Consider the following 26,482-nt stretch of genomic DNA (forward strand, 5'->3'; position numbering starts at 1 on the left):
ACTAGTGTCAAGAGCACATGGAAGAGACAGGAGTACACATGGAGCACGGGATTCACTGACTCAGAACAGGCTAGAGTGTTGCAGAAGCCATCAAGGACGAAGCGGCTGACAAATGGCGGAATGGCTAAGGATGCAGGAAGACATCCAATAGGAAGGAGGGAAGGAGATTTGCAACGGAAGGGGAGCAGATGAGGAGAAGGTGAAGAGGGGGAAATGGGAAAAGGGGGGGGACGATCTAGTGGAGGCAGAGGGCGTGAGTAAGGGAGTGAGAGGCTAGAGTCAAGAGCTCACCTCATGTGTATCTTCTTCGGGCGTATCAGTCATCATCTGGTGTAAATCTCATGAGTATATGATTCATTCCTTCTAATGAAATATGCGACTTCCCATCTCTGCTCGCTTCTCTAAGATCTCTTTCCGTTGTGTTCTCCTCCCCTCCTCTCCCTTCACCTGGTACAACGGACCTTGTGTCATGTGGTTGGAGTTTTGCTATGTTCATGTCAAGGGTTGGCTTTTATGATGTTGTTCCGCTTTAGTCTTCTTCTTGCTCACATCACTCCTACACTTGCACCGCCCGCACATCGTTGACACCATCGATTAGCACTCGTCTACGCACCATCGGTGACACTCATGGCATGCCTTACTTGCTTCTCGCACCAGTGGCCTTAGGCGTTAGGTAATACTTCCGGAAGTGTTAGGAAACCCCCCCCCCCCCAAGTTTATGACGATCATGGTGGGACACTGCTGGTGTTGAGTGGCACAAGTGAAGTGGTGATCTAGGGTCCTAGAGAGAGGTCTTATGCGGAGTTGTTCTGAAACATTTGAAGGAGCTAGTGAGAGAACTAGGACGTACTTGAGGAGAGTGGAGAAAAGACTTCCGGCAAACCAAACTCGGTACAAGAAGCATTACGTGCGACGTAAGTTTGCGAAGTACTCAACTCGAGCACAAAGCGAACCCATTGGAGCAGTAGCCAGAGCAAGTAACTTCATCGACACTCTCATTGACTTGGATCAACAAGAACCCTGGTGGTTAGATCTGGACTCCCGAGAAGAAGAAGTGCAAAGCGGAGAACAGGTGAAAGAAGAGGCTACGAAGGACGAGGGCTCCTCAGGGACTCATCAAGGTCAAGGCAGCCCCTCTCCTCCTCTTGCAATGATGTCTTCATCAACCACCTCTTCTGCCGGAGTAGTGACTCCCTTTGCTCCCGACTCGACCTCTGTTGAACAAGCTGCTACCTCATCTGTTATGCATAGCTCCGGGTTTCTAGCTAATCTTTCTTCCACCTCTATCCCACTCGGGGGTACTTTTGCTCTGGCCACGCCTTTACCTGCCACGATAGTTTCATCTCCCTTTCCATCCACACCGGTGCTGCCTTTTCCACCACCTCCTTCCTTCCCTACTGCGTACTCATCCATGACTTCAACTCCGCCCCTCTCTTTCCCAAATGCTCTCCCATTCTCTTTAACCCCCACATCTTCTATGTTCTCACCCTTTACCTCTGCAACACCGAGACCCTCCGCATATGCAATACTATCTGTGTACACTTCCTCTATGGCTACATTAGTAGTGACTTTCCCATTGTGGTCCTCCACAGGAGGTGTTGTCGGTGTGGTCTCCTCCTCTGGAGCACCCACACTTATTACGGCTCCATCGGGACTCCCTCCAACTCTTGCATCTGCTTCAGCCTCTCGGGTGGGGATGGCCGTTCTTAGTCCTGCAGACAGAGCTAGACTTCTCGAGCTACGCAATAAGGTCCACGGGAAGACTCAAAAGTTCAAAGGCCACCTGCATGAGGATGCGGAAGCTCATGTGAGGAAATTCCTCACAGCATGTAGAGCTAAAGGTGTGGAGAATGAGCATGCATTCCTTCACATCTTTCCCTTGTCGTTGGAGGATGCCGCGGATATATGGTACAGTCAATTTCCCCTTGACCACTTCCAGACGTGGACAGACATAAGGGAAGAATTCTTACACACTTTCAAGTTGGAAAAATTTGAACACATGATTGTCCAAGAGCTATTTACTGATACCATGAAGCCTGGCGAAAGTATCTCGGAGATGTACACAAGGATGAGGGTCCTGGCCGCGAAAATGTTTGTGCCACCCAATGGCGCCGTCATGAAGGGGTGGTTTTTGAAGGCTTTACCCTCCACCATTGCTATAAGGCTGGTTGACAAACTCCCTGAGCATGCCTCACTACAAGACTTCCTGAGGGAAGCGGTGAAGATGGAACGGTCCCAGTTAAGTTTCACCTCAACAAGCGTATGTCATGATAAGTGGAGTAAGAAATCAGTAGGGTGGAAGGGCTGTGCAACAAAAAGTGGAAATACTAAAGAATAATTAGGTATGATCAACTTCTAGAGGCAAGGGTGCCACAGGAAAATCAGTAATGCGAGATGTGATCCCATGATGTAATCAACAATGCTATAGTGTCCCCCATGTGGAAAGCATGTGAGACCACCTAAGGCGGGCCATCTATCAAGACCATTATAAATAATAAGATCATGCATCCTGCCGAGATCCAATAGGGCCTTCCCATAAGATGTGACCGGATCTCGTCTGTCAGCCGAAACCCATAGCATACTTGCTCCCTCAAGGTCAATTGGTCGGCCAACAGGCTAGGCTGGTCAGACAGCAAAGGGAGCGTAAATGCATCTCAGCCTCTTTGCATTTAAACCACTTTAATGGTTAGAACAGATGACAAATCTCACAGCAGTGAGCACTTTTATTTTTAAAGATTAAAAAAGAATAGGCAATAGCAAAGGGGCACTGCATCATGTAAGTGTTTCCTAGTATTAACTGTAAAGCTTTTGTATGCCCGCATACTTTTCGAAATTACAATACCCCTTAAGATGTTTCACATTCAATCAGATTGTGCAGATACCTTGTTTATTTTGCTCAATCCTAGATCCTTGTTTTCATTCAATCCTCAATACAATGTCATTAAATTACATCCAATTTGTTCACCTGTCAACTTTGATTTGCTGGAGGATGACATCAGCCATAGCCTCTTTATACTCCTGATGGTCAATAAAGCTCCTACAACCATACAGATGTTTATAATTAGATACCACACAGAAAGATGAGAATATACATCATGATAGAAATTTAAGGAGACAAGGACATAATGATAAAAAACCCAAAGTCATAATTTGTTATGGTACGCACAGACAAAACTGAAATGAGAGTCGAATGACACGCTTTAGTGATGTCCATACGAGACCCTCAAGGGTTATGGACTGCCAAATCTAATCATTCCAAAAGTTATTTTAGGGTACTTTCAGAGCTCTCTCAATTTCATATCTCCATCACCTTGCTTTGATTACAAAAAATGTGTATAATGGCAGTTATGTAGGTTGAACCGATCTCATGCGATGCAGGTTCCCAATTGGTTGGCTGGCTGCTACTCTGAAGGTATACAAAAGGGTATTGGATAGATCAACAAGATCTTTGGTCAAAAGCACTACCCTAATGGACAAAGAACAGTCCGTAAGGTTGGAGTCTAGAAAGGATACCGCGAGAAAAAAAGAAAGAAAGAAAGAAAAGCCCTTGTGGGACTATGTGACAAAGCGCACACACCAAAAAGGGTAAACACCAACATCAGTTATAGACTGAGGGTGTCTCTTGGAAGTGCGTATACCACTCCCAAAGTTATTATAGATTAGCTACATTGTACTAAGTAAGATAATCGGCCTGTATTACGTCAGTTTAAGACTGAGAGTCCTTAGGTTTGGAAAATCTTTGATAAGTGCTTTTCTATCTCTATAGACAGCACATTTTCCTTCTTTGTGACCATCCTTCACTTTGTTCAATTCTATGGGCTTCATCTTGAGCTGAATCAGGGTGAGCTCCTCTGAGATCCATACCTTGGTACCTCTCAACTTATTTGTTTGCATAAGAATCTTGGTTCAGGCCTTCTTGTCATTAAGCACCACTTTAGCTTGTTGATATGTAAGAAGTGATCTCTGTAAAAGCTAAGCTTCACTGGGAGTTCACTCGGTCCGAAAAGTGTGTAGCTTTAGTAGATCCTCACGGATAACCTGGTTGACCTCGTGTGATAAGAGGGGAGAGAACGGAGCATCCATGCTATACTGGAAGGGAGGTAGTACCATGTGGAGCCCCAGTCGCTCAAACCATCTCTTTGTACGTGCATACCAGCACCTCTGATCTCCTCCTGCTGCAAGTGCCATAGAAGAGGATAGAGCTATCCATGGTAGCCTGCTACGCCCCGAGGTATAATCCCCATATTCCCTAACTCGGTAGAGATATGTGATGACCTGAAATGCAGCATCTAGCTGTAAAGGGGGTGACCCAAACTCAGCCTGAATGATCTAGTAAGGAACGGATGACTTACCACGAATCATCCGTGATAACATGAGAACCTGTAGCCGCTCCACACGGACCCACATTGTATCCGACAAGTCTGGCCCCCAACAAGGACTGCCGTACATCCCCGCTTGACGAGCCAAGGAGTCAAAAAGCAACCCCTTGGTGCGTGGATCCTAAAAGTGTGAGCGGAAGCACTGCCTCTCTAGCCTAGCCAATGAGGCATACCCTCCACTCAAGCGTCCCTGCATCGCGGGTCTCATAGTGAAGCTCAGTCCGGAGAAGATAACCCCAAGATAAGTGTATGATGAAACCATCTCAACAGATGACCTTGCAAATGTGAACTGCTCCTGACGCATGATGGCTCGAGATGTATTGAAGACCATGACCTTGGTTTTACCCAGGTTGACCTTCAAATCATGAGACTCACAAAAGGACTATATTGCGTCTAGGTGTCTCTGAAGCCCCTCTGCTAAGGAAGACAAGAGAGCCACGTCATCTGCATAGAGCAAAATCTAGATCAACGTGCCCGCAAGAGAGCAACCTACACCCCCCTGTATCTGCATCGTTGTCTCAAGCTCGTCAATGTAGAGGCCAAACAAGGTAGGCAACAAAGGACACCCTTGTTTGACCCTGATGGTACTCATGATCTCGTCTGTCCACCCGGATCCTGCCCGACGGATCCTGCCCGAACTCTGCCAGAAACTCTCTCGTAAAGTGCCATGACAGCCCAAATGATCTCCTGGTCATAACCCCAAGTCTTGTAGGCGCCGTATGAGGCGGGCTCTCAAGACCGTGTCAAATGTCTTGCGAAAATCCACAAAGCAACAATAAACCCTCTGCTTCCGTGGCATCGCCTCCTCGATGATACATCTGAGCGTGAGAATGTGGTCCATGGTTCCATGATCACGCCGGAATCTGGCCTGTCCTGCTGCTCTAAGTCCTCGACACTCTGTAAGTCTGCTAACCTCGGAGTCAAGTACTGATGCATAAATCTTGCACATGACATGTCCAATCATAATGGTCCTGTAGTTCTCCGGGCTCATGGGATCCCCTGCCTTGTGGATGGGTGAGATAGTGTTAATGGTCCAAGTGTGTGGAAATCCCAAACAAACCGCTTCATTAAAAAGCTTTGCTAAGATCGGGGCTAGGAGGTTAATCCCATATGCAATGAACTTAGTGCATAGCCCCTAATGATCCTTCGCTCGGCCATTATGAAGTTTCATTACGGCATCCTTTACCCCTCCTCTAGTGAAGAGGGTGCAGGATGTGGGACGAGGCATGTGTGAGAGGTTAGGGACTGGCTGATTTGGGATGTCAAAAAGTGTGCGTGCATAATCAAACCAGATCTGGGTGTTAGTGAGTGGCGGAGGGGACCGTCCTTCTAGAAATCTCGTACCAGTCTACGGTATTCACGTAGTGTATCTGGTGCGCTTGGAAGACTGTTTTTGGTTTTGAATCTGAGTTGACGGCGTAAGGCCTTACACTCATCATCGTACCAACTATTACAGGGTATGATTCCAAGGGGTGGTGGGCGGGTGGAGCGGGTGGTGTGGGAAAAAGCGTGAATGGCAGCCTCGTGGAGTGAGCGGGTGACAAGGGCAGCATGATCCTCCAAAAGGGATATGAAGTCAATATAAGCGAGAAGTATATACAGACGGCCAGAGTAAGAAGGTGAGTGATCCCGATCAAAGCGTATATCGTGGTAGGTGGAGTAAGCACTGAGTAGGGTGGAAGGTGCTATGCGAAGGGAGGTGGAGATACGAAAGAAAAGGTATGTACGATCAGCCCCTAGGGGGAGAGGTGCTACAGTGAAGTCAGTAATGCGAGATGTAAAGACAGGGGATCCCATGATGCAATCAACAACACTGGAGCCCCCCCCATGTGGAAAGCATGTGAAACCACCTGAAGCGGTCCATCTGTCAAGACCATTATAGATAATGAGATCATGTATCCTACCTAGGTCTAATAGGGCCTACCCATAAGATGAGAATGGACCTCGCCTGTCAGCCGAAACCCGTAGCATACCTGCCTCCTCAAGGTCAACATCTGCCGGTAGAGTGGAATCATCTCTGAAGTCAAGAAGTGGTACCTGACGGGCCCTTGTCCTCGCGTTGAAGTCCCCCACTAAAAGGACTTCTCCGCGACTAGAAAAGTCAACGATGGACTGGGGCTGAGCTACCTTACTGTTGTAGAAAGTATATCTGCTCTTGTGGGTCTAAGCTAATCCTTCCCTTGTAATGCAATGTGAAGAGACCCGGAACTGCCCAATAGAGATCCTCAGTGAGTGGGGTAAGTAGATCTGTGTGTATCCTAGGGAGTCGATGAAACCCTCCTCTGTGATATGTAAGCATTGATCTCTGTAGAAGCTAAGCTTCATTGGGAGTTCACTGGTCCCAACCAGGTCCAAAATGTATGTAGCTATAAGAGATCCTCACGGATAACCTCATTGACCTCGTGTGATAGGAGGGGAGAAAACAGAGCATCCATGATGTATTGGAAGGAAGGTAGTCTATCCATGCGGAGCCCCAGTCACTCAAATCATTTCTCTGTGCGTGCATATCTCTGGTCCCCTCCTGCTGCAAGTGCCATAGAAGAGGACAATGCTAGCCATGGTAGCCTACTACACCCAAAGGTGTAATCCCCATACTCCCTAACTTGGTATAGATACGTGATGACCTAAAATGCAGCATCTAGCTGTAATGGGGGTGACCCAAACTCAGCCTGAATGATCTGGTGAGGAACAGATGGCTTACCACGGATCATCCGTGATAACATGAGAACCTGAAGTCGCTCCACCCTGGCCCATTTTGTATCCGACAAGTCTAGCCCCCAACATAGACTGCCGTACATTCCCGTTGTACGGACCAAGGAGTCAAAGAGCAACCTCTTGGTCCGTGGATCCTGAAAGTGCGAGTGGAAGCATTGCCTCTCTAGTCTGGCCAACGAAGCATATCCTCTGCTAAAGCGTGCTTGCATCGCGGGTCTCATGGTGAAGATGGGTCCGGAAAAGACAACCCCAAGATAAGTGTATGAAGAAACCATCTCAACAGGTGACCCATCAAATGTGAATTGCTCCTGGCGCATGACAGCTCGAGATGTATAGAAGATCATAACCTTGGTTTTATCCAGGTTGACCTTCAAATCATGAGACTCACAAAAGGACTGGAGTGCATTAAGGTGTCTTTGGAGCCCCTCTGCTAAGGAAGACAAGAGAGCCACATCATCTGTGTAAAGCAATATCTGGATCAGCGTGCCCGCAAGAGAGTAACCTACCCCCCTGTGTCTGCATCACTGTCTCAAGCTCGTCAATGTGAAGGCCAAACAAGGTAGGTAATAATGGACACCCTTGTTTGACCCCAATAGTGCTCATGATCTCGTTTGTCCACCCAGATCCTATCCGGACTCTACCTGAAACAATCTCGTAAAGTGCCATGACAGCCCAAATGATCTTCTGGTCATAACCCAAATCTTGTAGGAGCCATATGAGGCGGACTCTCGGAACTATGTCAAATGCCTTGCGGAAATCCACAAAGCAACAATAAACCCTCTGCTTCCATGCCCTCGCCTCCTCGATGATATATCTGAGAGTGAGAATGTGGTCCATGGTTCCATGATCACAACAGAATCTGGCCTGTCTTGCTGCTCTAAGTCCTCGATACTCCGCAAATTTGCTGACCTCGGAATCAAATACTGATGCATAAATCTTGGTCATGACATGTCCAATCATAATGGTCTGCCCAGCCTATTATGAGATCCGGGGACGATACCATTGCCACTACCAGGAGGGGAGCAGCTTCGGTCCATTCTCATGATTGATCCACTTCCAGGACCAAGTTTGCATTGTGCTATATCTACTTGAGATGCGCCGACACAGGGAGACCCTACTACGACAAATTAGAGAGCAGTATCACGCGATCAGGCCACAGGACAGAGAGGCTGACAGGGCACAGTGTCATGTCACAGACTTCTATGCATTCGAGTCACCTCCAGGACACATCCGGATGGAGGTGGAGGAGATAGCTGACATATGGGCAGCCTGGATTACTGAGAGAGGGATGCAGAGACCACCTTCAGCACGACCAGAGCACACTCTATTGAGGTCCGTCCTATCACAGCTTTCCTTAGGGGAGACCGCCCGAGGCGAGAGGTTACTCTGAACATAGCCCAACAGGTTCTAAGATCGAGGAGACCACGTCCTCCTTCGCCACCACAGCATGACACAACCCCATAGACACAGATCCGAGACATTTTCGCTGGTCACAGACGAGCCACCACGGTGTCGGGCTTTGGCTTCTTAGCCTGAGTCTCAGATCTCAGCATGAGAGCTAAAAAGCCATGACAAACAGCCTACTTGAACATGTGTGCTAGGACCGCGAGCTAGGACATGCGCAAAGTGCTCAGTTCGTAGACCCTCATCATCTTGTGCTTTTCGGTTGTGTAGCCGAAGAAGTGCACCCCGCTCATTCTGTGTGGTAAACAAGTGACAAGTGGTGGGCCTGGGCATAGAGGACATGTCCGGTGGTGTCTGCACTTGGACATCATAGAGGGGACATCATAGAGGGAATATGCATACGTGTGCCAAACATCTGGGTCAGTGATGGGGATAAGTGACTTCCTCTCCGTTAGGAAAAGACAAGGGTGTCCGAGGCACGTGCGAGGTCTATGTCATCCTCAAGTAGAGCTAGAGTACTCTCGCTAAGTGACTCACGTACACTGGGTCGAGGGCACGGTCAAAGTGGATCTAGACACGTGCAGGCGTGATGGGGGCTCTCCCTGTGGGTGGCATAGTGGCAGAGACATGGAAGGCCAGGTATGAGTGGTTGGCTCTGAGTGGGGGTGGGGGTACAATGAAATCGTGTATCCGTGGTACAAAGGCTAGTGGTACTCGACCCGCTGCCATGTGGGAAACAGGTGAGTCCTCCGTGGCCTCAGGTGTGATTTGAAGAGGACAACTACCCCCCAGAGCCTCACAATCCGCTCTCTCTCCTCAACTCCCTCCTATGAGCTGAATCCCATGTATATCCTATCACCGTGGGCAGCCCTTTCTGTGGGCTCTCATGCGTCTCAGTGTAAAAGATCATGTCCCTACCACTGCATATTTCCAGGAAGCCTCCAAGATCGGACCATAGTGTGCCATTACAATTCCATAGTGCTATTTTCAGTCCAGTGTGTACTCATCCCATGGGCTTGACACTGTCATAATTCTCCCTCTTCCTTATCTTCCTTGTCTCCTCTATCTCGGATGATCACTCTACCATCTCTATATGCTGCCCATTTCCCTGCTTCTCTTGCTGCCATTACTCATACCATTCCTTCCCTTCAATGCTCTTGTTGTAGGAGGGTGAGATCATCATCTAGATAGATTCTGGTCCCTTTCAGAGTCGCTCTTGTGCTCATGAGAGTCTTTATGTCCATGGCTATCCTGAACTTCAGCACTGGTGGCCTTGTAGGTGCTTCAGGTTTGCCTACCCTCCAAGCTGTCTCGCATGTGAGGTTGACCCCCATTTTTGTAAACAGTACCTGCCATCCATGTGTCACCCATTGTTAAATCCCTCACAAGGACATTTAATGCCTTGCTGGCCCTTCTCTTTTCCTCCTCAAGTGACTCTGATATAAATTCTTTCTTTGGGGCTGTTGTGCCCTTTTTAATCACATCTTTCCATTCCAGCAGAGAGAGAGAGAGAGAGAGAAAGAAAGAAAGAAAGAAATTTTATTAAAGGTCCACGGAAGGCCATACATGGCCTATGGGACACAAAATCATCCGAAAGGAAAATACATCATCAACGATGCGCCAACTAGGTGGCCTCATCGTAATACCGCTAAGATGCCAAAAATGGCTACAAAAATCCTAGATACAAAATGAAATGAAATAGAGTACCAAAATTGCCTAGATACAAAATGTAAAATATGAAATATGAGGAACATCGTCTTCCCTAAGGGGTCTGTGATCCAAAGAAATGATGGAAGTCATGGCCATCAACCATGCCTCCTGCCATGAGTGTGAAGATCTGGGCAAGTGTCAAATGGGCTGCTGGCGGTGCCAAGTCTCCATGGAGCAATCTCCTCCGAAAATCTGCCATCATCCTCCGTCGTCTAGAAATAAAGCGACGGGTACGGCCTCTGTGTAAGATCATCCTGCGGTGCTGCCGGATCATGTCATATGTACATCCTCGGGGTGGAACCATCGGTGCTCTCTGGCAAGATGGGCTATCTCTGTGCTCATGGTCCTGCGCCTCATCCTGCTCCTCATGAATAACCAGGTCTCTGGCAGGGATGCGACGGTGCTCTCTGAGGAATCTCTCTCTGTATCTGGTGATCTCCCTGATGAACAACGCTAAGCAATACTGATCCTCATACTCCATAATCCGAGAGAGAGGTCCAAATCCGTGCCCAAATAAACAGTAAAATCTGCCACGGATCTCATAATATAAAGGGCATCTGCAAACAAAGTGCTCCTCAGTCTCCACCTCCCCCATAGTGCAACAAGGGCATATCCTAGTCTCTCGCCTGGGTCTATGTCCGGTAGCTGTACGACGCATCCTGCCGGCCTCAACGTCTAACTGTGGGAAGATACCCTGAGCTGGCCCAAGGCAATCCTGAGTGAGTGCGACATATGAACGCCGATATATCCTGGGGATATGATGAAGCCATCCTCTGAAATCCTGAGAAAATGGTCACGATATGTGGCCATCTTCGTAGGAAGCTCCGTGGGATGAACCCAAGTGCGAAACGTGTGTAGCTGCAACAAATCTGCCCTGATAACCTGGCTGAGCTCATGTCGAGTGAGAGGGAGGCGAGGGGCATCTATGCTGTATCGAAATGGTGGCAGCCTATCCATATCCAAGCCCAGCGAGGTGAGCCATGTGGAGAGTGTGTGGTACCAACAAAAAGTATGACCTCTCTCCGCTAACATCTGCGAGGATGTCAGTGCTAGCCACGGTAATCGTGCTCTGCCTGCTGCTGAGTCTCCGAGCGCCCTGATCTTATGCAAGTACGTAACTGACTGAAATGCTGCATCTAGCGCTAGGGGTGTAGCTCCGAACTCTGCGAACGTAATCTGATGCGGTACCATGGGCTTCGCTCTGATCAATCTGGAGAACATGATGATCTGTAACCTCTCTACTCGTCTCCAATCTGCAACCCTGAGATCTCCTGCCCAAAAGGGGCTAGCATACATGACTGCAGGTCTCACCAGCGTATCGAAAAGTAAGGACTTCGTGTCGAGATGCTGAAAATGTGACTGTGCACACTGCCTCTCGAGAAGAGCCAAGGCGGCATACCCTCTACTGATCCTATCTCGTGCTGCATGCGTCATGGTGAAGACTGGACCTCTAAATGTGGCACCCAAATATGTATACTCCCTAACTAGCTCCACCTCCTGCCCATCAAATGTGAAAGAGAACTCGCCTCTCCTATAAACCTGGTATGACGTGTTGAAGACCATGACTTTGGTCTTCCCAAGGTTTACAGACAACCCTCTGTCCTGACAAAAGCTGTGGAGTGCATGGAGATGTGCCTGTAAACCCTGCTGGGAGGAAGAAATAAGAACCACGTCATCTGCATAGAGGAGAATCGGTATCGTGGATCCTGCCAGTAAAGAACCTGTACCACCCATCGTCTGTATGTACATCTCTAACTCATCGATATAGAGACCAAAGAGTGTCGGAGACAAAGGACACCCCTGCTTCACCCCTATCGTACTGCGTACTTCCGCCGACAGCCCCGCCCGTGTCCTGACTCTACCTGTGACTCTCTCATACAAGGCCATGATCGCCCATTGAATCTCCCCATTGAATCCCAAGTCACGAAGTCGCTGGAAGAGTCTGAAACGCGGCACAGTGTCAAATGCCTTTCTGAAGTCCACGAAGCAACAATAGAGCCGTTGCTTACGTGACTTCGCCTCCTCAATCAAAGCCCTGAGTGTGAAGATATGATCTAGAGTCGAGTGCTCTGCACGAAATCCTGCCTGCCCTCTAGCTCTCATGAATGTCGCCTCGGCATGGTCATTTATATGTCCTTCTAGAATGGTCGCATAAATCTTGGCCATGACATGGCCAATCATAATGGTCCTGTAGTTCGACGCCTCCAAAGGATCCCCCGACTTGTGTATGGGTACTATGGTATTTTCTAGCCAACTAGGTGGAAGACCTGTACAAATGGACTCGTTAAAAAGACGGGAGAGGACTGTAGCTAAGGCATCAATCCCATGGATTACATACTCCGCTTGCAATCCATCATGGTCCTTAGCTCTCCCAGTCTTCAAACGATGAGCTGCTGCTCGGACACTATTGGATGAGAATAAGGCAGAGGAGGTGGGTCTAGGCACATGGGATAAGTCGATCTGTGGCTGGTCTGGAATATCATATAAAGTGGAAGTATAGGCAAGCCAAACCTGTGGGTCTGTAAGAGGAGTTTGAGATTTCAAGCGAAGGAATTTCTTCCAGAATTCCTTGGAATCACAGCTGAAAAGTAAACTTCTCAGCTCCTCATTCCGGGCTAGAAATTGGCACTATGAGAGAGAGAGAGAGAGAAGAAAGAAAGTTTATTAAAGTCCTGACCGATGGCTCTATGAGACTGTGAGAAACATGATACAAGCTGAAAGGGTGGAGCTACTAAAACGACAATCATCACACATGCTCGATGCTAAATGCTACATACTCATAAAATCATCAGTACTACATAGTCATAACATCATCACCATCATCATAATATCACATCAAATCCAATGCCAAGTCTGGTCCAACACAACAGATACAGAATGTCGCTAGAAGTAAGAAAGGAAGAAAGAAAGATATATTAACGTCTTCGGAAGCCCTCGCGGGGCTATGAGACGAAGCACACACACCAAAAGGGTAAACACCAAACATCAGTTATAGACTGAGAGTCTCTTAGGAGTGGATATAATCACTTCCAAAGTTATTATAGATAAGCTCCATTATACTAGGTGAGATAGTCAGCCTATATTACATTAATTTAACACTGAGAGTCCATGAGTTTGGATTTAAAATCTTTGATAAATGCTTCTCCATCTCTATAGACAGCCCATTTTCCTTCTTCGCGATCGTCCTTCACCTTGTTCAATTCTATGAAGTTCGTCTTGAGCTGAATCAAGGTGAGCTCCTTTTTTTTTCCCAAAAAGATTACTTCATTAAGTATGAATGAAAGCCGCAAGCTCAAATGTGGGAGTACATCATGACATGCATGAAAGAAAAAACAGCTAAAAAAGAGCTAACAAAAATCCAAGGTGGAGGCTGAAAATGCCACCTCAGCCCTGAAATAGTCTTAGAGAAGAATGGAGATCCTCTCCAAACTCTGAAAAAGGTCTCTCTCCTGGCTGTAGCTGCTCTAGAGGATCCCTCATGCTCGCCCAGATGGCCATCAATGTGTGTATAGTATCAGTCCATATACTGACCATCGACTAGGACGGGTGAGCTTGTGAACCCTCCATCGCCTCCGTACATCTGGCCCTCCAAATATGCAGAGCTGGAATGCTAGCCAAAATCTCCCAAGGTGTGTCTACCGAGGCATGAGCAACTCTGAAAGGAGTGAATGGAACATCTTGGAGAGAGCATGACTCCACAGAGTGTCGTCGTATGATGAAAGATGAGTCTGAGTCTTGTCCCTCAAAAAACACCTGAGCTCCAGTAAGAGATAACCATGCCACTGATCCCCAAGTCATGAAGAAGGGTGCGCTATGACATATGCAAAGAATCCTGGCAACACCCTTCCAAATCGTCCTCGTCTGTCTGCACTCCCAAAGGCAATGCTGAACTGACTCGACTGTTACGTGGCATCGAGGACAAGTAGGGTCAGCCCCAAACCTGGATCTCCACAGGTTCACTTCAATCCCTCCATGAATAGAAAGTCAAAAGAAGAGAGTGATCTTTCTATTTTTGAGGGATTTCCAAAGCCTTGTCCAAAAGTTTTTATGCACCTCTGCATAAATATGAAAACTATCCCAATGAGAAGCTCTGGAGGGCCTCCAACATCTACTGCTAAGCTGAAATCTCCTGGCATTTGTAACTGTGTAGCGAAAGAGGGGATGCTCTTCTCTTGCCCTTCATCAATCCATTCCCACTCCCCTGGGTCCCACTGCAAGAACCTGATGGGAGAACCACCATATAACCAAAGTCTCCAGTACCCAAGTGCCAAGAGAACGGGGTCAGAATCAAGATACGACTGTGAATCCGTGCCTTACTCCATGTATCCTGCAATCCTAACAAGCTAGAAGGCTACCTCCAAAAGAATATCATCTGAGGAGAAGTATGCCTCCCGATTGAACATAAAAGACAAGGGTCTCCTCATGTGCATCCCACAAGACAATGACCTGTAAAGGAACACCCGTCCAAGAAAAGGCTCCCAACCAAGTGGACTCTATGATCGGTAAGTCATCCGTATCTATCCACTCTGCTAGTATGGGGTGAGCTCCTTTGATATCTATACCTTGGTGCCTCTCAACTTATTTGTTTGCATGAGAATCTTGATTCTTGCTTTCCTATCTGAGTACCACTTTTTTTTTTCAAAAAGATCACTTTATTAAGTATGATTAAAAACCGCAAGAGCAAGCTCTAATGCGAGAGTACAACATGTCATGCATGAGAAGAAAATAAGCAGCTCAAAAAGGGCTAACAAAACTCAAAGGTGGAGGCTGAAAATGCCACCTCAACCCTGAAGAAGACTCAGAGAAGAACGGAGATCCTCTCCAAACTCTGAAGAAGATAGCCCTCCTGGCAGTAGCTACTCTGGAGGATCCCTACATGCTCGACCAGATGGCCATGAGAGTATGTATAGTATTAGTCCATATACTGGCCATAGACTGGACGGGATGAGCTTGTGAACCCTCTATCGCCTCCGTACATCTGGCCCTCCATATATGCGATGCTGTAATGCTAGCCAGAATCTCCCATGATGTGTCTACCAAGGCATGAGCAGCTCTGAAAGAAGTGAAAGGAACATCCTGAAGAAAACAAGAGTCCACAGAGTGTCGTTGTATAATGAAGACGGAATCTGAGTCATGTCCCTCGAAAAACACCTGAGGGCCATTGAGAGATAACCATGCCACTGTCATGAGGAAGGATGCTCTATGAAAAATACAAAGAATCCTAGCAACACCCTTCCAAATCCTCCTCGCCTCTCTGTACTCCCAAAGGTAAAGCTAAACTGACTCAACTACTGTGTGGCATCAAGGACAAGTAGGGTCAGCCCTGAACCTGGATCTCCACTTTAGCTTGTGTCCCAATAGGAGCTACAATGGTTATATCCTTTAAGTCCCATTCAATATGAGGAGTTGCTGCTATGATATTATCAATTTTTTCTGCCAAGCTCCCTTCATGCCAATCTTCACGTAATCCTCCAATGCGTAGACATTGAGCATTAGACGCTGTTTTTTCATGTTCTTGCACCTCTCCATATACTTCATTTTTGTTGATTTTGCTGTCCATTGTTGCTGAGATTTCCTCTTTGATCGATTTGACCTCATTGGTAACCATGACATGGACTTCGGTTAACAATTGTGGAGCAATTGTTGCTTCCATGTGTATCTGTAGTACTTCCTGTATGATGTCTTTTTTGCCATTGTTCTCCATCTCCTTCACTTTCTTCCCAAGAGCTGCAACCATAAGTCTAAGCTCCCTTACTTCCTGGTGTAGAAAATATATCTGCTCCTGTGGGTCTAAGCCAACCCTCGGCTTGCAATGCAATGTGTATGGGTTGGGTGTTGTTGCAATGTCGGAAAAGGAGGGTTTTCTGATAGGGGTTGAAACAAAGGTCTTCACCTTTGTGGGCTCCATGATGGCCTATGAATAACTGGGGGCCCTCTTGCTGTATCTAACACCCCAAACTGAGCACAGGGCTAGGGGCTGAAGATAGGTTGCTCTTGTACCTCTCTTAGGCTAATGATGTGCGAAAAGAAAGTTGCTCCCTCTGCGAGACCTGAGTTCGAGAAAAGACCGATGGGTCTATGAGACTGAAGAAAAACCTGATACACTGAGCAAAAGGATGGAGCTACTAAGCGAGCATCCTAACCCATGCCAAAAAAAAAATGTGTAGACATAGTCAGTGATATCATGGTATATGTCCACCATAAACCTAAGCAGCGATCTTGGCATCATCATCCTCATGTGGAGACACAGTCTGATCCAATACAATATAATAAGCATCTAGAACATCAAGATACACCCGACTACGACATTTCAGACAGGAAGCCAGTAATGGACCGTTGTCTACTATCTGGATGAGTAACCTATCGTGCCCTACTGGCTGCTACCCTGTCTAACGAGCGTTGTTGTAACCCCGATCAGCTGCACCCTAGGCCTAAAGAGAGAAAAGATGTTAGTGAGTGTGATCTATGCGTCTGATATGTCACGTCTCGGTCTCAAGGTCTCTGCCTCTCCTACTAACCATGACAGCAACCTACTCTGCTTGAAAGAACTCTCTGACCATACTTTGGGATGGGTCGGGCACAGTCCCCTGCTCTTGTCTCCTCGACTTGATGAGACGATCCCTATGTCGGACCGCCTCGTGAATAAAAGTTGCCAGGCATCTCTAGTCTGGGTATAGGAGTCATCTAGAGAGGCCCTCGAATCCGTCTCTGAAGAGGCAATGGTATCGTCCACAAATCTCATAGTAGACTGGGCAACCGAAAAGAAAGTGCTCCTCTGACTCCACCTCATGACGTTCACAAAATGTGCAGACGTGACTCTTCATCTTGATACGGAGCCGGTGCAATAACACACATAACTGTCCAAGGGCAATCCTCAGTGAATGTGGTAGATGGATCTGGGTGTACCCTGGTGGGATGATGAAACCCTCTACTGAAATGTGCAAGCAGTGGTCCCGATAGAAACTGAGCTTCACAAGGAGCTCTGCCTGTGCTATTTTGTCTATCTGATTCACGATGATCACATGAACGCGTATCCAGCTTAGTGTCCAAGTTCTTGATACCTTAAGCCAGAAATGTCCCATAAACTTGGGATCACGATACTAATGATCTCGGCTAGTAATCCACATAGACTAAATAGCATTTTCATTGGTAGTGTGAAATTGTAGGGCAAAAATTACAATCTTCATTGGAATAAATCTGGCCATCTTGTTCAACCTATCCACCACAACCCAAATGGCATCATCCCCATGGCCGGTTCGTGGCAATCCAACATTAAAGTCCATGGAAACGTTGAGAATTGTGTGATCAAGGGCTTGTCGTATGATCGTGTATGTGTGTGTAGCACACTAGGTGCTATGATGTGTCATAGTCTATGACATAAGTGATGATGTAATGCAAAGGCCCCCACATGGGGAGATGCCTTAGATTTAGGAGTCCCTATGATGTAGGAGAGGTGCCTATGATCTAGGCCACCCTCTCTCCCACTCTATAAAAGAGAGGATTTCCTCTCAAACTAATGGAACATTTTGCTCTTTGGTTCCCACACTCTTTTCCATGATGTTCTTCTCTCCCACTCCCCAACATGTGGTATCAAAGCCTCCTTGAGTCCCTACCCCATTCTAGTTTAAATAAGCCACCTCATCACGTTCTTCTCCACCCTCCACCTTCTTCTTCATTTCTGCCCCCTTTTCCATCATATTTTGCTTAGCTCTGTTCTCCACCACCACGCGACCATTCCCAGAGCCCTCTGAGCTGAGGTATCCTCCACCTGGGGCACACCTCTAGCTCAAAGCATTTCCCGACATTTTGCTTCTGTCGCCCGTGCCGACACTTTCTCTGCTTGCCGACCTTTCGCCTAATTCCGTCCATTGCCTCAACTATGCTCTAATTCCTCTGAGTCACGGGTGGGCGACATTATAAGCTACCTTGTGTCCAAGTTTGAGGACCAAAGCTTGCTGGAGCGAGGAGAATTTACATAAAGAACAATCAAGGAAGGCGCACTTCTCCTAGACAGAATAGCACATAATTCTTCCTAAGCTCTATGCTGGACTTACTTGGGTATTCAAGCTTTACTTTTGCATAGAAATCCCTTTCAATCTCTTCTTCAATTGCGTGAATTCAGTCCTCCAAGTTCAGCTACTACTCTGCAAGGCATTTTGATGATTTTTTGGATGTTTGAGGGGTGAAGCAAGCAATCATCTGTTTTAAGGATGCTAAAGTAACAATACACTTCTAGAGGTAGTCCTTTATATCTCAATTGATGCTGGTAGCTTGGTACAAATACTCTCTTTTAGTATTTTTTCCATTGTGACTATCTTCCTTGATTTGAAGATGATACACATACACTATGATTTTTTATGAGTACTTCAGTTGTAATCATGACTAGCTCTTGTGGTTCTTCTAATAAGAACTATGTGAAGAAGTCCAAGTCAGCAAGAAGGGAAAAGATCAAGGTAAAGAAAACTCCTTCCAAGAGACTTTGGAAAAGCCTACTGGATATTTCTATGTCAAGAATTTGGGATTGTCTGAGTACATAGCAAATAACTTGCCTTTGTATGGTCAGGGAAACTTCTTTGTTCAGAAAGATTGATCATTTGTAAGAGAGTAGACACTGCCTGATTATAAAGGTAAGACTCTCTCAATGGCCACCTATAAGATAGATACGTTCAATGCCCAAGGTTTTCACACTTGGCAAATGAAAATCAAATTTGTGCTTATGAAAGAGAATTTATGGGACTTGGTCAAGCAAGGAGAATCCACCACAACCAAAGGTAAAGGGAAGGCAAGTGACTCTTATTCAACTACGCCTGCATATGCTAAAAGGCTAGAGAAGGCTTATGCGCTCATTGCTTTAGGATTGGGAGATAATTTTGTGCATCACATTTCTGATTTGGAATCCCCTTCTGAAGCCTGGCATAAGTTAGATGTGTTATTTGGTGCTAGTTCTCATACTTCTAAGTTGAATTTGAAAATTAAGTTATTTGAACTTAAGATGGATGGAGACACTATTGCAGCTCATGTTGATACTTTGAGGAGTCTTATGACACAATTGGCCTCAATTAACTCTCCAGTTACTGAAGATGATGCTATGGCTGTGCTCTTGAAGAGTATGCCTCAAGACTATGATTATGTTGTGACTACCTTGAAGAATCTTCCCCAACCCACACTAGAGGGCATCATCAGTGCTCTACAAGAGGAAGAGAGAGAATATTTCAAGAAAGGGTGAAGAGCACACACAAGTACTTGCACTGAAGTTTACATCAAAGAGCAAGTACAAGGCATGCAAGCATTGTGGAAAGACCAATCATCTTGAAAAAGATTGCTACAAGATCAATCCTTACAGTTATTGTGACAAGAACAATCATTCAGAGAAGTTTTGCAATGAGAAGAGAAAAGAATGGCAAATCTGGTTGAAGTGACTTTTCTTCAACTACACCTGCAGATGCTAAAACTTGTGGTAGAAGAAAATAAAGACTTTATGAATATATCACTCTTCTTTTAAAATAAAGACTTTATCTTTTGAGCTTTTTTTATCATCACTTAGTCAATTTTGAGGTTCTCTGCCTAGAGTAGTACTCCAAAAAGAATGTTAGATGTCTTGTGTTTTGTCTTTTGTAAGTCACCTCTAGTCACCATATGATGTAGGCCATGTGATATGTGTTAGCCTCCATGGTACCTCTTGCAAACATGAGAAACTAGGTCCACACAAAGGCCTAAGATTAATCCTTGTACATGCAAGGGAAATAACCATTTGGGAAGGGTCTATCCCATTTTTGTAAACCTTGACCCTTGGGCACCTTTACTAGCATGAGATCCTAGCCATAGATTTATCCTTGACCACCATGAGATGGCTTTTGAAACTATGAATCCTTGACATAGCAAGAGGCAAACCCTTGAGGGGGGGTATGTTGGGAATTGTGTGATCAAGGGCTTGTCCTATGATCATGTAGGTGTGTGTGTAGCACACTAGGTGCTATGATGTTTCATAGTCTATGACATAAGTGACGTTGTAATGCAAAGGCCCCCACATGGGGAGGTACCTTAGATTTAGGAGTCCCTATGATGTAGGGCTGATTGCCTATGATGTAGGAGAGGTACCTATGATCTAGGCCACCCTCTCTCCCACTCTATAAAAGAGAGGATTTCCTCTCAAACTAATGGAACATTTTGCTCTTTGGTTCCCACACTCTTTTCCATGATGTGCTCCTCTCCCACTCCCCAACTGAAAATACTCTCCCATTTCGTATCTAAGAGTTCCAATTGATGTAGCAAGCAAGCTTGTCACAGTAGTTCCAACTTATTGGCTTAGCATAGCTAAGATCCTCCAATATAGTGTTCGCATCTTTGGCCGGTAAAAATCTTGCTTGATCATTCAATTTTCGTTGAATGCCAAGATGTCTTCCACAAGGGGTGTCATGACACTCAAAAATGACTTTTTTTCTCATGTCCCTAACCATTTAGCACACAAACTTTGCCTTTTCCAAAAGGGTGCTCTCTGTTGTCAACGGGAAGGTGCATAAACGCTGAGAAGGGTGGGAGGGTGAGCGAGGCCTAGAAGGAGGACAAGTGACAAGGGTGATCACAGCCGACAAACAAAGGAGCTGAGGGTGTTATGGAGAGGTGAGGGCGTGGAGAGGCACGTCAATCTAATGACGGATAGAGGAGGGGGAGAGTGGGAGCTATTAACCCGAGGGTGGGCGGAGGGGTGCCGGTGTTAGCAAATCCACAATAAAGGGTATACACAGTGTAATTAGGAAATAGCCTGTCAGAACACCAATGGGATATATCTCCGCCATAGTACCCCTAATTACTCTGTCAAAACCCTCGTTAAAGTCTACCACTCTTTACCACGATCACGCGTGAAAGTATCATAAGCTGTAATCGAACCCATTCATCCTCTATGAGGTCTAAATTCCTAGAAGCGTGTCTGGAAACAATCGAACTGGCCTTGCTGGTGATGTATGTCCTCTAGTCAAGTGTGCCTGGCTGCAAGTTTTATGGTGAACTTGGGTCCTATGAAGATGCAGCCCAAGGAAACATAGGATCTGACGACCTCAACTAGCTTTTCCTGCAAGAGTTGAAGCTTAGCCTCTTAGTGTTGAAGATAATAGACAGGTTGACCTTCACAATTACCTTCACAAAAGAGCTGCCAGATCTGCAATCAGCACTATGAAACCCTAGAAGAAACAAATTGGGGACAGCCATTCGGACATTGCTTCTGTATTATGCCCATCGTGTACAGAAATATAAGTTTTGTAGGTTCTACATCTCTCCTGTGCATTATCCATTTACTTGTTGCACATCTATATTAAGTACACATAAGGAAAGATGTTTTGGATTTATGAGAGGGTGGCTTCCTTCCTGTTAGCCCATCCCTCCCCTTCCTGCCTCTCTTCCCCTCCTGCATGTGTCTTCCTGCTCGCCCCTTTTCCTCTTCTCTCCCCTTCCCCTCCCAGCCCACCGTTTTTGGGTCTGTGCCAGACTGTTTTTGGGCTGGTCTTCATCCTATTCTTCCTCTTCCTTCTTACAAAGGGGCTCTTGCTCCCTTCTGTCCATCTACCCTTGGCCTTGCTTCCCCCATGCCTCTGAGTGTCTTCTGGCAGCCAGAGCAGGGCATTCAACACCTAGGGCTGTTGCCAACCCCCTATTTTCACTCCTTTTTAGAGCAGAGCCAGGTTTACCTTGGACCTCATTGATTTTCTTTATCTCTTGATACCACAGTTTCATAGTGGAGGAAATGGAGACGATCATGCATTGAGATTGTTGGAATCGGAGTCCTAGTGTGTGTGGTCCTAGTGTGCGTGGTCCTAGAGTCCTAGGAGTGTCCTATAGTTGTGTGAGTGTGAAGAGTCTTGAGGCCACTTGTGCCACCTCATGTGGTAGGTGTGATTCCTCCCCTAGATTATAGGATCTAGATTCTCTTGTGTGTGACCTCATCTATGAGGTATCAGTGTGGGAAGATAAGGCTTGCCCAGCCTATAAATGAGGCCATGTACTTGCTACGAATTTACCAACTATCAACATCAGCTATTGTGCCTCAGCTCTTGTCTCCAATCATGTGTCTCTCACCCTCTCCCCATTTTCAACAGTTGGTATCAAAGCCACCTTGAAGCGTCCTGCCCATTCCTCTCCTCGTAAGCTCCTCTTGTAGCTACTCGTGATTTCCTCCTCTCCTTGAGGTGATGAGCGTCATCAACGTGGAGCTGCACACCTACCTTCCATAGCTACGTATGAAGGGGAGTGAAAGCAAAGGGGAAGCACTCGTCATGGAGGGAGCATCCTGCCCATCTTTCGCTGCCACACCTGCGCCACTCTTCTGTTGCCTCTGCTTACGCTGCATGCACCACCAGATCTGAGTCGGCCTCTCTCACAATCTGCTCACGCCTTGCCCATTGCTGCTGCCGCCTCTCCGCTATTTTCCGTGGTGCTGGCTGTGGGGTCCGAACCCATGCGCGCTTGTGGGCCATCCTGCGGAGCTTCTACCTGCTGAGTGCCCGTACACCCACGCTGCTTCTAGTTGCCCACGCAACTTCTCCTACTGCCCACGTAGCTAGACCTGCAACAGCTCCGGTCTTGTAACAAGGCGATGACTTGGCGGCGTCTCGTATGTACCGGCGACTGACGACCTGAGGGCCGTGGCCATCGACTCGCACGTCAACACAGCGGAAGCGTGGTGGGCCCATAAACCTCACGATCTGTTGTCCATGATTCGGCTCATTGATTCCTTGCTGCCTCCCTGTCTCTTGAGGATGCCTTGATGCAATAGCAGCCTTGGTCTATCTCTTGAACCCTGCTTTGTTTGTGTCGAAGCTCGCCATTCTGAAGATCTCCAATTGATTCCTCTCCACCAACATATGAAGATAATGCTGCAGCAATTCAGTCGTCATTTTGACTGACACAGGTCCTGTTCGTGACCAATTTCCAACCCTAACCCTAAAATTTAGGGCTTTCCTGTTCTGTGCCTTCCTTTGGCATAATTGAAGCTTCTACCATGTAAAATTTGGGCCTTTTTTGAAATCTGAGTAAACATTGTAAGGGATTTAGACGCTAGCTGTAATAACAGCTAAGACCTTCCCACCAATGGATAGCATAAAAAACTCCTCGTTCATCGAGAAATTCTCAGGGAGCAATTTCCCAACTTAGCAGACAAAACTCCGGCTTCTTCTTATGTGAGAAGGCATATGGAATATCACCAATGGCAAGGAGCCAAAACCCCAAGGTGATGATGCTAGAATCAATTGGTGGGAGAACCAAAATGATAAAGCAATGGCTATCATTGGCCTAGCTTTAGCTGACAACCTTATCCACCATGTGGATTTTGATAAGACAGCAAACGACGTTTGGGAAAAGTTAGAGAATTGGTTTGGAAATAAGATCAATAATTCCAAAATATTTCTCAGACAAAAACTCTTCAAGCTCAAGATGAAGGAAACTGAAACCCTCAATGAACACTTGAGCAATCTTGGGTCAATTCTCCAACAATTATCTGCCATCCGAGCCATTGTTGAAGATGATGATCAAGTTGCTGTACTTCTCTCCAGTATTGAAGACATTTCCAAGTACAATGAGATCCTTGCTGTCCTAAGAGTCAGCCGCAATATGAGCTTTAAGGATATGGTAGCTCATCTCATTGATGAAGACCGTAGGCTTACAGAGAAAGCAAAATCTTCCTTCGAATCTGGCAAAGCATTCTTTCTCAAGAATAAGCCCAAGAAGAACGGAAAACCTCTTAAATGTAATTACTGTCAGAAACTTGGCCATCCAGAGGATCGTTGCTTCAAGAAAATGGCAAAGGTACAAGCCAAAGAACATGCCAATCTGGTTGCCGAGCAGAGCAAGGACGAAGACGATGAAGCTACACCTTCTCGACCTGAGGAACAAGCCTGCACTGCTGCTATTTCTGGTCTATCCCTCCATGAGGTGATAGATGAAGAGTGAGCTTTCTAGAGTCATGTGTGTAAGGTACTCTGCCTTGGGTAGTCCCCCTAAAATGATGTAATAATTTGTCATTTTTGTGTGCCCTGTCCTATAAAAGGCTCCACTTATTTCCATGTACCCAGTTAGGAGACAGGGGGGTTGTTATGTCTTTCCTTTATCAGGCCTAGCCGAGTTCCAGGATGTTGGTGTACTCCCTAGACCTATGAGTTGGTCATGCATCCATGCTCAGATTTGAGTCTCTGATCACGTTGACACCTAAGCCATGAGAGTGCTTGGTTCAACCTCTGAATTATACTCAGCTGTTAGCCTCTGAGATTGCCTGGGATGCACAGTCTGGATGATGTCATAGTTTCTCACCCTAGCTCCAAAGGGGGGTTTGTTGGAATCGGAGTCCTAGTGTGTGTGGTCCTAGTGTGCGTGGTCCTAGAGTCCTAGAAGTGTCCTATAGTTGTGTGAGTGTGAAGAGTCTTGAGGCCACTTGTGCCACCTCATGTGGTAGGTGTGATTCCTCCCCTAGATTATAGGATCTAGATTCTCTTGTGTGTGACCTCATCTATGAGGTATCAGTGTGGGAAGATAAGGCTTGCCCAGCCTATAAATGAGGCCATGTACTTGCTACGAATTTACCAACTATCAACATCAGCTATTGTGCCTCAGCTCTTTACTTGAGACACCAACCATAACAGCCTCGATACTCTCAGACGATAGAGTTTTGAAGGTGCAGTTGATTGTAGACGGCCAGATACCATACCAGAGGGAGGTATCTTCAGGTAGTTGGTTGAGGTTTCAGGTCTACCAAGGCAATGCCTACGTTGCAGATAGATGGGCCACCAAAATCAGGGTCTGCCCACGCTTGTGAGTTGTCCCTCGTCTTCTCCCTAGGGCCTGTCTCCCACCCTGTTGACAATCAAGAATGTACCTGGCAGTTGGGAGCTCTTTTGGAGGACAGAACTGATAACATAACTGCCATGTGTGTGTCAGGAACAAAGGGGAGCAGATCTGTGCAGGTAATCCAGCGTGGCAGATGGCATAAGCACCCTGGGAGCTTGCAGGATCTGTACAGATTGCAGACACTACTGTGCGGCCTGTTTGCAGCTGCTGTATTGAGGTGCAGAGAAGGCTTGCAGGCAGGAAAAGGACCATGAGCAGGCTGGGTTTGCAGGGCGGGAGATCAAAACCAGAAAGAGGCCTGTAAAGACCTCGACTTGGGGCTGAAAAGGGCCTGGGACACTTGCATACTTCCACGTGCCAGGCGGGACTGACAAGGCAACCAACTGTCTTCATGTGGGGCTATGTCCACAGACTAGCAGGCTCGGCCCCACAGACTGAGGGGTCGGCTTCTCTGGATCGGCTTATTTGGAGGGACTATGGCCCTATAAAAAAAGAGCCAAAGGGGCTCATTCGAAATCACTTGAAGAGTGGACTGAAGCAGCATCTCAGCAGGATTGGGGCCACCATCCAGGAGGACCAGGAGCTGCAAAGGAAGAGGCTGAGTGCTGCAGACAAAGAGCTCGAAGGTGTCTTCATCCTAGGCTGACTGTCAGGGCAGCAAGGAGAAAGGATCAAAGGCGAGGTTTGGGCCTCACCATTGGCTGTGTTTCGGAGCAGCAACGAGGACAAGCAACCAGGTCAGGCACTACCTTACTTGTGGCTGTCTTGGAGGGTGTGTTTGTGGGGCACGGCAACAAGCGCACCTAAGCTCATAGGGAGCACACATGCCAATTGTTTTGAGAGTGCCATGGAGGTAGGAGAACAACTATTGTTTATGTACAAGGATTCACATCTTGATAGCACTCTGTTAGTAGAGGGTGACACAAAAACAACCCTCACCGTGGGTGGCTGCTGCAAATTGCTCCACCGTGGCTTCTCTCTGCCTAGCATGGAGAGCTGTTTTCACACTCGAGTCCTTCTGTTGCGATAGCAATACTGAACTAAGTTGCAGGATTCTTTGGCTGTGCATGCCAAAAACAATGTAAATCATCCCATGCATTGCCCTCTTGTAATCATACCTAGCTTGATAATGCCTGTTTAGTACGCTTAGCTATCAGGGTGCATATAACTTAGCATAGTGAGAAAGATATAGAGTAAAACAAGGCAACAAAAGACGGAATTCATATAATCACTTATGCTTGTGATGCAATCACTTAAGGAGACCATTAAATACCTGGCCAAACAATGACTTCTGAAAAGCTAATTACATCCGAAACTTTTGATGAATTCCACATGCAAACAAATTAACAAATAGAAACCAAATAAGGCAACAAAAGGAAGAAAAAGCAATGCCCATCAGCAAGTGCATGGTCGTCTAAACTATCATTAGCAAGAAGAGGAAACAA

The 26,482-nt window shown here is 46.7% G+C and overlaps 1 protein-coding gene across 1 annotated transcript in view; it reads right to left on the bottom strand.

Annotated features, from left to right (window-relative positions):
* The window catches only part of ATLIG4 (DNA ligase IV), a 205,995-nt gene that overhangs the window by 153,367 nt on the left and 26,146 nt on the right, over positions 1-26,482 (bottom strand). Inside the window, exon 7 of the mRNA XM_087387540.1 lies at positions 2,966-3,037. Coding sequence (XP_087243666.1) covers positions 2,966-3,037 — 72 coding nt within the window. The remainder of the gene's footprint in view (positions 1-2,965; positions 3,038-26,482) is intronic.

The sequence above is a fragment of the Dipteris shenzhenensis genome, chromosome 2, assembly GCF_047967505.1.
Source record: "Dipteris shenzhenensis isolate YYH24624 ecotype China chromosome 2, Dip_SZ_1.0, whole genome shotgun sequence".
Classification (NCBI taxonomy): Eukaryota; Viridiplantae; Streptophyta; class Polypodiopsida; order Gleicheniales; family Dipteridaceae; genus Dipteris; species Dipteris shenzhenensis.